The sequence below is a fragment of the Capsicum annuum genome, chromosome 5 (assembly GCF_002878395.1).
Source record: "Capsicum annuum cultivar UCD-10X-F1 chromosome 5, UCD10Xv1.1, whole genome shotgun sequence".
Classification (NCBI taxonomy): domain Eukaryota; kingdom Viridiplantae; phylum Streptophyta; class Magnoliopsida; order Solanales; family Solanaceae; genus Capsicum; species Capsicum annuum.
The window spans coordinates 220093232-220105719 of record NC_061115.1 but is presented as its reverse complement, the minus strand read 5'-3'; the positions used below and the strand labels follow the sequence as shown (position 1 = coordinate 220105719).

Here is a 12488-nt window from a genome sequence, read left to right as displayed (position 1 = left end):
ATATATATATATATATATATATATATATTGTAGCATATGTTTTATTTTAAAGTAGTACATATATAATATATTGAATGGTGCGTATATATGTGTATATATCTTCTAAAGTAGTATATATTTAACATATACATGTGTATATGTTTTATAAATTAGTATATTACTATATATATATATATATATATATATATAGTAAGTATATAACTACTTGAATATTATATTCGTTTACCCACAACATAGGTTTTGCCAAAACCCATATATTTTCTACAATTGGAATAATATTCTAATCATGACAGTTAATTAATTAGTAATTAATAGGAGCCATGCATTCAAATCAATATATATATATATATATATATATATATATAAAGGAGAAATAAGACAAGGATGATGTGGCACTTCTCTATGCTCATCATTTTTATTTTATCTTTTTTCTCTCTTTTTTGATCATTTATTCTTTATTTATCTATTTATTTTAGTTTTTATAATTCAAAAATTATTTATTCAACTCATCAACTTTTCACCTCCTATTATAATTTTCTTCTTTATTAGAAATCATAATATGTATTCATGAATTCTTCTATCTCTAATTTTACTAATTTTTAATTAATTTTATCCATTTAATATGTTTGTACAAAAATATTTACATTTCAATACATAATAAAATTTTAATACATATTAGATATAAAATTGATACGATCATTTTTATTTGTTCTCTTCTATTTTTGGCCTTTTTTTTATTTTTGTCATTATATTCTATGTAAATATCTATATATAATATCTTCATATTTATTTTTATTCTTCTTTTTGTGATTTTTTTCTTTATTTATCTATTTTGTTTTATTTTAAATAGCCTCAAAAATGATTAGATTTAATTAAAATTTTCACCTCTCATTATAATTATCTTCTTAATTAGCTATCTTGATGTGCATTTATGTATAATGTATGAACTTTTGATATCCTTTCTATCACTTTATAATATGGATAAATATAAAATATTTCATGATGCATTGGCTTCTCTATTTTTCTCTTTAATTTTTTTTTTTTATTTCTATGGCTACTCCTCAACATTCGGAAAAGGTACATAAAGTCTTTTTTTTAATTAAGTGGCAAAGTGATTCTCTCTTTTAACTTTTATGTTATTTGACTTTTTTTCATTATATTTTTTGTTAGCAATAATATATATATATACCAAAGTAGTTTATCTTGGTTAGTAATTTTTTGATTTGTTTTTGTCAGTCAGAGAACATGTATTTTAAGGGTATTGACTTTAAATTATTGCTTTGCCTTTTTCTGTTTGTGCATGTTTTTTATCCTTATGTGTGTATCGTTCTGCAAGTTTTCCTCTAACTATAATTTTACATACATTTTTTTATTCTTTTTTTCTTTGATTTGCTTATTGTTGTTAACTTTTGGAGTGATGACTCTTATTTTCAGCGAGTATATAGCAATAGATAGTAAAAGGATGCTTGCAATATCTGGACTTGAGTGGAGAAGAGAGTTCTCTTGCAATTGATTTATGTATAAATATGTTTTTAAATGATTTTTTTTAATTCCTTCAAAATTACTTTTTGACATTAATTGATTTTTGATTATAGAGATTTTAATATGATAGTTTAGGCAATGCAAATTTTAATATATCCGAATTTCTTTTCTTTTTTTATCACAGAAAATATTTATATGTAGGTGTGTTTGGTATGAAAGGGAAAGAATTTTTTTCTATTTTTTTTGTTTAATTGATTTAAATATTTAAAAAAAAAATTCAAATTAACTTATTTGCTTTAAATTAATTAAGAAAACAATCAAATAACTACTTATTTTCTAAAAAAAAAATATTATTCTTCATACTAAACACAACCTTAATTCCTACTTGTGATTCTTATATGGTAAGTGGTGATTTTCATTTTATTTTTCTCTTTAAATGATTGAATATAAATATTCGTGGCAAGAATCCTGAAATAAAACATTCTATTTTCTTTGTAATGTTATATTTTTTTAAAAAATATTTTGATACTTTTAATTTTTTTAATTTGTACTTCATTTTATTTATGAAAATTAAATTGTCCTTTGTCTGTAAGAGGAAAAAAAACTTAGGACGATATATTCTAACGTGACGTATTCTATTTATAATGTAACGAAAACACTTATTTCACAAAATTAATTCAGATTATGTTGTAGGTTCTATCATAAATTTTTTATTCGTTGATTTTAAATGATTAAAATCATTTAGACGATGAAAGATACACACCATGCAGAAATGTTTCATGTTAACGAGGAATAAGTTTTCTTTATTAAAAAATAAAAAATTATTGTGCCATTACACTACACAATTAATTTGAACATGCATTTCTAAAACTCCAATATCAAATAAATTTTTTCTTCTTTGTAATCCAATCACTAATAAAACTAACTTTGTTGTCTATATATATTAAATATTTTAACGTGACACCTTTTTATGAGCTCCATTGCTATTTAGCTTTTTTCTCCTTTTTTTTTAAAACATTTTTTCTCCTAAAAAATCTTAAATATAAATTTTTCATAATTTTTTAGTTACAAATCCTTCATTAAAAGCTTTTAATGACACTAAAATCTACATAATAATATTTTCAACTCTTGACTTTCTTATCTTTATAATCTTTAAACCTTATCTAAAAATAAGGGAGTGCAAGGGATACAATTTAATTGAATAGAGTAAAATACATAATTGTAATAATTTACAGAAGAAAATGTATAAAAATAAAGCTGGTAAGAGGCATTAGCATTTTCTAAATTTGAAACAGAATCATTATTAGAAATAATTATACAATTATGTATATTAAATTGTAAGTATTCAATTTATTTGTTTTTTGCTTTTTGAATTCTTCACTTAATCACCTAATTTCACATCTAACTAACTAACTAACTAACTAACTAACTAACTAACTAACTATATATATATATATATATATATATATATATATATATATATATATATTGATCAAATGCTTCAACAAATGTTTCACAAGTTGACGGAGAAGTGTTGTAACCTTAAGAATTGATTCAGTATTACTTTATGGTTCATATACAACTATCACTTTCAAATCACTTTTATTATATTGTGTTTGTTATTGTATATGAATTATAATTTTATTAATTCAGGTGCTTGGAAGGCTTAAAATAGAAATCCATAAAAAGGATTTAAAGTAATTTTGACAACCACTGTCGAATATGCATCCACCTTAAACAAGTCAATGACTTGTGCATAGTGTTGGAGGACCTAAAAATGTCAAATTTTTCATTGACCAAATTTTAATGATAAAAGAAAAATATTTTTTCCTTTAAAGTCTAGCCTTTTCTTTATTTTATTTTTCTTGTAATTTCATGGGTCGTACTATATTTTTTTTTTTTATGCTTTGCAATTTTTTAAAAGAAATTAATTGTATGTCGTTTATATCTTGAAAAATGCTCTTCGCTCTTTATTTTTTTTTTTCCTTTTATGAATTTTCAAAACTAACTTTATGATATTATTTGTCTATTTGATAAATAAGTATGTGCCAAAAAAATTTCTTTGTATATATGACAAGTGAATAAAGAATTTTATTTATATGACAAGTGAATAAACTTGCACTTTGTAAGTTGTAAGATTCAAAAAATATTCAGCATTTTTCATAAATAGAATATCAAATACTTTTTGTAGTTTTGTATGTGTGGTAGTTGTGCATGACATGCAGTGACGAAAAGTTTAAATTATATACTTATCTACATTCTTTTTTTATTTCCTTCATTGAAGCGAAAAGTTGTTCCACTAAAATATGTATGCACAACTCGCAATTTACATATATATTATGGAGATTTCATGATTAGATATATACTATTCAAAGGATTATATGAGAGGAATTCTCTCATACTGTATATAAAGTGCAACTTTTTCTTTTTTAACTTATATAAAAAAATTACTTTAAATTATTTTAAAATTATGAAAATGGAAAAAAAATCTTCAGACGTATTTTACAATCGCGCGAAGTACGGTAACTTTTCCTAGTATATATAAAGGAGATCAATAGTGAATCCTATGTGGCATGCCTTAGAGGCCTCCAAACTATTTATCTTTTTTGTGGTTTTTTGAACATTAATTAAGTTTTCTTCTATTTTACATATTTATGTGTATAAAGAAAATTAATCCACTCTATCATTTATTCTATAAATGTTATCACTCATTGCTCTATTAAAAAGAAAATACATTTAAGAGTATTAAAACTTATTGAGGAATGCCAAAAATTTCTAACAATTCTAAACTGATTTCATGATACAAAATTTATGGAAGAAGTCTAAAAGTTTTTCCTCTTTGTTGGTAAGTTACAAACAAATGTTAGTTGAAAAGTTTAAGAGTAAAAGTCTAATTATCAATAGCGGTAAGTTAGATTTATACTACACATTTAGTTTTTTGTTTGAGATTCATGTTCTTCTTTTAAATTCACTCGTTCTCTAATATTTTCACTCATTTGTACTATAGGAGAAGTACATATTATTTTTTTGTTGATACTCTTTCACTTGATCAGTCTCTATGATATGTATGTTATATCTTTGACAAACACCAAAATTCAAATATTTTTATATTAGTTCTATTTCTATTAGACGAGATATATTCTATATGATTCGAAAAAAAATGATGAACAAATTCTACTACGATCTAAAAAAAGCTCCCAAGTAATTTTTATTTCTACCGACCTATTTTCTTTTTTGGTATCTTGACATTTGAGTTTGCTTTTTGACTTGAAATTATTATCTAAAAAATATTTATATTTTATTATGTATTATATAATAGTTGTAGTTATTGGAGGTATCCAATCTTATAAATAGTCCTTATTCACTGAGTTTTTGCGATTTCATTTCTTTTTTGTTTCAGGTTGAAGCACTTAGAGAAAGATTCTCGACTAACAAGATTCTAATCTATTCACGACTAACAAGATACTAATCTATTTTAATTTTTCTTTTCAAGTTCATGTATTCATATTTGATGAACATCATATTCAATACCAATGTATTAAAAAGATATCATGAGAACTATAAAAAAAAAAAAAAAAAAAGGATGGCAAGCTTTAAACTAAATGTGGAGATTATTTATATTTTATTCATTTATTTCAAATTTTTTTTTTTTTTAGTGAAATCTAAAGATGGAATACTATTTTTTTAATTTATTTTATGTTTAAAAGAATTTCTTTATTCAGTTGCGCGAAGCGCAATCAAGTATCCTAGTTAATAATTAAGAAATGATTTATTTAATCACTCGTATCCTAGGCATTAATAAGTCTATTTATTTTTTAAATCTGAATCATAATTAATTATTCTGAATTCAGTTATTAGTTAGGTTTATATTTTTTTTTAGATGTAAATTTTAATTGTTCAGATATAAATTGTTAAGTGAGTTTGATTAATAGGTCTGAATAGATCTGAGTGAATCAATAAGATTTATAACAGAGTCTTAATATTATTAAATTATTTTTTTTTGTAGATTTCTATAAAGATGACAATTTACTATTTACTTTATCAACTTTTACTAATATTAGTTAATCGCCACCACTTACCATTATTAACTATTGTCGATCAATGACGGAGCCAAGATATTCATTAAGGAGTTCGAAAGTGCACACACAAACTAGCCGAAGGGGGTTCAACATATATTATATACATAAAAAAATATTTTAACCATATATATATAGTGTAATTTTTCGTCCAAGGAGGGTTCGGATGAATCCCCTGGATATATGTTAGATTCGCCATTATTGTTGATGATGTTGTTGACCATTATTCACTATCATGCACTACTCCCAATTACAATCTCTACCACCACTACCACCAGTCAACATAAAAAATCGTATCCACCATTTACAGTCATAACCCTACCAGTCACTGTCGATAAGTAATACCACCACTATATGTATCGCCAACCAAAGTCATCATTCACCATCAGCATTAGCTATCACTATTATTCACGATAATTATCAACTATCACTATCGACTACCACTATATATCTACAACTATTGTCAACCACTACTACCAGCCACGGGTCGTTTGGCCCCAACGGTAAAAAATCAGCCTAGCTGTTATGGGGCCCAACATAAAAAATAATTATATTAATCGGTCCGGTCCAGTCCGGGCAACCGGTGGGCTTAGTTCGATTTCTCAACTGGACCGATCCACCGGACTACTCGGACCAAACGGCCCAGCCTGGGACCGTGGCCCAGGAGATCGGTGTCGGGCCAGACCGGTCTGGGTCCCTTATTGGGCCGTCTAATCGGGCCAGACCGGCCTAAACCGGCACAGTTGACTACAGCCACCATCACCACTAGTTATAACTCACAACCACCTCAGTCTCCGATCGACACTCAAAACCACCATCGCTGATCACCACCACCACCAGCCACCACATAATTTCTTTAAAATAACATTTATTGAGATAATATTAGATTAAATTTAGTATTTTATTTGAATTTATATTTAAACTAAGACAAATTTTATAAATTTGGATCTTGAGAAAAACTAAACGATTTTAATTATTTAACATTCGGATCTTAATATAACATTCTAATATTTCATATATATATATATATATTCAAATGCACATCTTAATTATATTGAGAGTTCTTTTGAACAAACCCCTCCAATTAAAGTTGATATATTTCGATGAATATAATATTCGATGCAAATAAATTTTTACCAGATATCTGGTAATTGTTTGATAGACAATTAATTTCTTTATTTAATTGTGCATGCATGCATTTTTCTGGCAAGTTTGTTAACATCTAGAAGTGCCATAGAATTTTTCTAACTATATATAAAGCTAAGATTATTACACCATTTCAAGAATATAATCACAAAGTAGAAATTAAACTAACTAATTTTAGCATTATGGAAATCATTATCCTCTCTAAAGAAATAGTGAAACCATCCAAACCAACACCTCCAAACCTAAGAAACCACAAACTAGGCATTATTGAACAACTAGTATTTGAACTATGCATCTCACCTATCTTTTTCTACAAAAACAACAACCCACTTTCAGAAATAAATAACACAAATATTGCTGACAGTCGCCTCAGGAATTCCCTCTCGGAAACCCTAACCCTATTCCATCCGCTTGCTGGCGAGCTCAGTTCAGAAGATCCAACTTCTGTGGATTGTAACGATAAGGGAGTTCTTTACGTGGAGGCACGCGTAAAGGGTGTTAGTCTAGATGAGTTCCTTCAAAACCCTAATCTATCACAACTCATTAACTTCCTTCCACAAAATGGTAGCATGGGTAGCAAGATGAACTATGTTCAAACTCTTGAAACCCTAGTTTCTTTACAAGTTACTAGGTTTGATTGTGGTGGGATGGCAATTGGTGGTGTCTTGTTTCATAAACTCTTGGATGGATCTACCATGAGTAAATTCTTCAAAACATGGGCTCAGATTGCGCGTGGCGATGATGGTGGGGTTGAAAAGACCGCGCCTCTTGATTTCACATCAGCATCACTGCAGTTCCCGACTCAAAATCTTCCTCAAACATTTCTGAAGAAATGGAACATGTTATTTTTCAACGAGGGTAAGTCCCTCGTTAGAAGATTTGTGTTCGATGCCAGAGCTATCGAATCCATTAAGACGAAAGTGTCTAGTGAAAATGTACCTCATCCAACTCGAGTCGAGGCATTAACAACTTTCATTTGGAAACACATGGCTTTAGCAACAAGAAGAGTAAAAGGAATTAGCTCAACACCATCCATGGTTACACACATTGTGAACTTGAGATCAAGAATTGAACCACAATGTCTTAATGCTTTTGGTAATTTGATCTTTATAGCAATGAGTGATGTTATAGAAATGACTAAATTGGATTTGCCTCACTTGGTGGGATTAGTGAGAAAGATGTTTGAGAATATGAATGGTGAAAACTTGAAGGTATTAGGAGGTGATAATGCTATTGATTTTCTTGTGGATATAGCTACACAAGTTGGGAAGTTGTTGCCAAATAATTTAGATACTTATAAGTTCACAAGTTGGTGCAATTTGGGACTTTATGATGTTGATTTTGGATGGGGAAAACCTATTTTTGTTGCTCCATTTATTGACACTATTGGCTCATTGAATAATAAACAACAAATTATTCTTGTGGAAAATGGAAAGAATGATGGAATTGAAGCTTGGATACTTAGAAACAATGAAGAAATGTTTGAGTTGGAGAATGATGAGGAATTTCTAGCATTTGCATCTCCAAATCCTAGTGTTCATGCCTATTGAATATTGTTCAATTTTATTGGATGTCATTAACAAAAAAGATGGAAAAAATTTCGATGAATATCTGATATATAGGAAATTCATCAAAATTTGGATTGATGATCTCCTTTTCTGGATGTATGTCAACTGAACAAATTACGTTAAATTGTTGTGTCTCTTTTGTTGTTCTTTCTTTTTCATGGTCTTCTGATGTTTGTGTTGCTAGCTTCCACATGATATTTGTTATGAATCGGGCAGAAATAAAGCAAATCACAAGCAGAAAGAAAACAAGAACACACAGATTTAGTGAGAAAAACCACGGGCAGAGGCAGAGGAATTTCGCTATGAAAGAAGAGGAGTACAATGTGAAGAGACGTAATTTCTGAATAATTAGAATCGACCTACTAATTACACTTATATAATACGTGCATACAAATAAGTCCTAGCTATGCCCAAAAACATAAAGGTCCATACCGCGGGGGCGAATAGAAAATCACAAACATGGATCGCACCACAAAAATTTCTGGGCCGTATCAACAAAATTTGGATCACAACTCTAACAATATTTGATTATTTCAGTCCTAACAATAAATTTCAAAATTTTTAGTAGTTCACCTCAAATTGAGCCTCCACTTAAAGAAACTCCATTATCGTTACAATAGTCGAACAATCGATCGAGCCATAGATCATCGGCGAGATCGTCGTTTGTACAACAACACCAGAGCTGGCGACCAGACGATCATTGTGGGATGCAGCCCGCAGTGTCAACTGTGGCCTTTCCGGCAGCGACCACTCTTCCGAGTTCTGACTGTTTATGCAAACTTATGCATAATGAAGTTATATATTATGTTAAACTTATGGTTATATCATTTACTTTCATCCATGTTGAATTATTTATATCTGAGAATGAAAAATAGGTTTGAATTAATTTTTTTTTTAAATCATTAATTTTAATTGTCCAGTCATAACAAAGAGAGGTTCACTACTTTAATCTTCAAAATCAAAATAAAAATTCGAAATAACCAAACCGAATTTGTAGAAACCGAACCAAACCAATTTATTTCGGTTTGGTTACGATTGTCATTTTTATCAATCCGAAAATTGAAAAACCAAACCGATATTAAACTATCAAACCGAACAAACCGAATGACCAGCCCTATTTACAAGAGAAAAAGCATCTTTTGGAATGCATGTAACATATCTAACAAGAAACTATACCATATATTAGAAGAAATTAATTTAAGGGGATATTCAAGTCTTGATGAGTATGAAAAAAAACTTTTTAAGTAAGGCTTTTTTCGCTAATATATGAACTTTACATGACACAAATCTAAATTAATTTGTGTATTTACATGCTTGTTAATTTGCAACATAATTTAAATTTATGGAAAATAAATTTTAATCACAAACAAAAATATGAAGAAACAACTTTTTTTTTTATTGATAAACGATTGTGGTTACAAATCTGTTCCTCCCTTGATTCTTCTATCTTGATTTTCTCCGTAATTCGAGGGCCATTAGTGGCTTATTCTCGAATATAGGATGATCTTTTTATGAATATTCCATGATTTTTTGTGGGATATTGGAGATCTCGATCTTTTTACGAATACCCGTCAGCTTATGGGATATTCAAGATGCTTGTTTCAGGGAACATGTTACCCTTTAAATAGGCGAAATTTAGGGTAAAGTAGCCTTCTAAAACTTTAACAGAATTTGGATTCTTATTGAAGAGTCTACAAATTTTAGATGTCTACAATGGCCAAGCTAGCCGAACTTTGTCCGGTCCCACAGCATGCACGCCCTGACACTTTCGATTCCTTTAGGGCATGGACAATCTATTCGAGGGCCTGCTCTGATAACATGTCAAATAAATACTGGACTTAATTCAATCCAAAAGCTAGCTCAGGACGCCTTTCATCACCAACTAGAATTATATTCATTGCATCCATCATTGTTGTAAATATATTGGATGTCATATTCTATGAGTGCTCTTTGAAAAAGAACTTACAAATAAAGTTTAATTTTAACAATACTTTTAAGAAAAAAAAAACATATATAGTAATAGTGACACTACTATAAAGTTTATAAAAAAATTCAATTAGCTAGAAATAATGTTTAGCGACGAATTAACTAAAAATTACCGATAAATTTCAGAGCTAATTTCATATATTTTTGTGATGTAATTATTATTATTATTATTATTATTATTATTATTATTATTATTATTATGTATGCACATAGAACACATGCCTAGAAGTGAGATATTTAATTGTTTTCAACTTAAAAAAAAAATTAAAAATTGGTCATACTGTTTAACTTCTTTTTATCTCAACTTTGGCCACTCTCCTAGGAACAATCTTCTCCTTTTCCTTTTTAACATTTTTGATTTTGTGGTTTATATTATAAAGTTTTTTATTAGAATTGTTGTTATAATTGGTTGTGCATGTGGAATTTCCAAGAAAAGTGGTCTTGAATGGATTTCTTAATTATTAATTAAGTGGACTGTTACATTTACCATTAGTCATTTGACTCAAATTTAACAGATATCGGAGCATAAAAAAAAGTCATGGACTCGCCCCTGTCGTGGTAGTGGTGGTTGGGTGGGTGGTAATGGTTGACGGTGGCGATATGATTGGCATTGGTTATTAACAATGGTATATGATGATGATTTTGATTGTGGTGGTTGATGATAGTGATTGCAATGGTGAATAACGATAAAAATTATGCAGTGTAATTGGTTGTAATTATAGATAAAATGACAATGTAAGGTCATATTCGGAAGAGTCTTTAACTATATAGTTTCTTTATAGTATTACGAATGTCAAAATTTTGATGATTCAGATTTCAGATAGATTCATGTCTATTAAGTGGTTAAATATATAAATGAAAACAACATTATCAAAAAAAGACCAAAAAACAACGATCAACATCGTTTTTCTGATCAAAATCGATGAAAAAACGATGCGGTCACTTGCGTCGTAAAAAAGTCCGTTGTTTTTTGAAAACGACGGTCTACATCATTTATTTTACGATGGACAACGTTGTTTTTTGAAAATAGAAAAAAAAACATTTATTTTTTTTTAGAAAAAGCGACGTTAATGAACAAAAAAAGAACGACATTGACATTTTATTGAAAAAAAATTTCAGAAAAGTTGGTCGCTTTCTGAAAAAAATAAGATTTTTTTTTTTAGAAAAAGCGACATTGTTCATCGTTTTTTATTTGAAAAAAAAAAACGTCAGACATGGTCGGTTTTTTAAAAAAAAAAATGACAAAAACTAAAAAAGCGAGGTACAACCATAACAATTTACCAATAATCTATCAATTAACATTTTTGATAGACAAATATCACCAATCACCTTTACCACCAGCCGTTTCTATCATCGATCAATTCATTGCAGAAAACACCACGGCCAACAACCCTTTCTTCACGTACCTCCACTATCTATCACCTCCATCGTCAACCATCACGCGTATCACTTTTACCCACTATTGCACAACCATATTAAGTCAACACCATCACTATTATTTGTCACCTCCAGCAATCACAGTTACTATCGCGAGCACCATTTCATATATATCATTACGTTCCCAATTGTCAATGGCACTAACTTCAAAGTGTGTTCATAAAAAAAAAAACAAATAAGTTAAAATTATCTCTTATTTTATTTCTATAATATTCAATTATTTAATTATAGTATTTATGAGCGAAATAATAAATAGAGTCAATAATAATAATGATGATGATAACAATATCTTAATAATCAAATTTGTATTTAAATTAAATTAATTAGCTAGCAAAAAAAAAAAAAGTAATCAAATTAAATATATAACATTAATAAGAATAATAGGAGCTAAATGTTTTGAACCACCTTACTTATATAAGGGGTTGGTCTTGGTCTCGATCTCACTTAGTGATACTTATGAAAAAGAAAATTAAATACAGTCAAACGTTTCTATAACAACATTATTTATTTCAATATTTTTTCATATAGCAAAATGTTATTATAAATAAGAAAAAAAAAAATTATTTTCACTCTGAACTATACACGAAATTGCTGAGACACAGTCGAACTTTAGGAGAGTCTTGTTACTCCTGAACTAATTAAAATCATATTTTGGCAATCTTAGTGCCTACGTGGCACATCAGTGAATCAACACACTGAAGGTCTATGTAGGCACACGTATGCACCACGTATGTACCACGTAGGCACTAAGGTTGCCAAAAATACGATTTTAATTAGTCCAGGGGTAATAGGA

General features: G+C 28.6%; 1 protein-coding gene and 1 pseudogene across 1 annotated transcript; one reads left to right on the top strand and one right to left on the bottom strand.

The window, feature by feature from the left end:
- LOC107872216 overlaps nucleotides 1-6318 on the bottom strand; it is a 10400-nt pseudogene extending 4082 nt beyond the window's left edge.
- Nucleotides 6319-6886: 568 nt separating this feature from the next.
- On the top strand, nucleotides 6887-8377 carry LOC107872217 (stemmadenine O-acetyltransferase-like). The gene has a single exon (XM_016718985.2). The coding sequence runs from the start codon at nucleotides 6887-6889 to the stop codon at nucleotides 8252-8254; it is 1368 nt and encodes a 455-aa protein (XP_016574471.1). The 3' UTR covers nucleotides 8255-8377.
- The last annotated feature ends 4111 nt before the right edge of the window (nucleotides 8378-12488 follow it).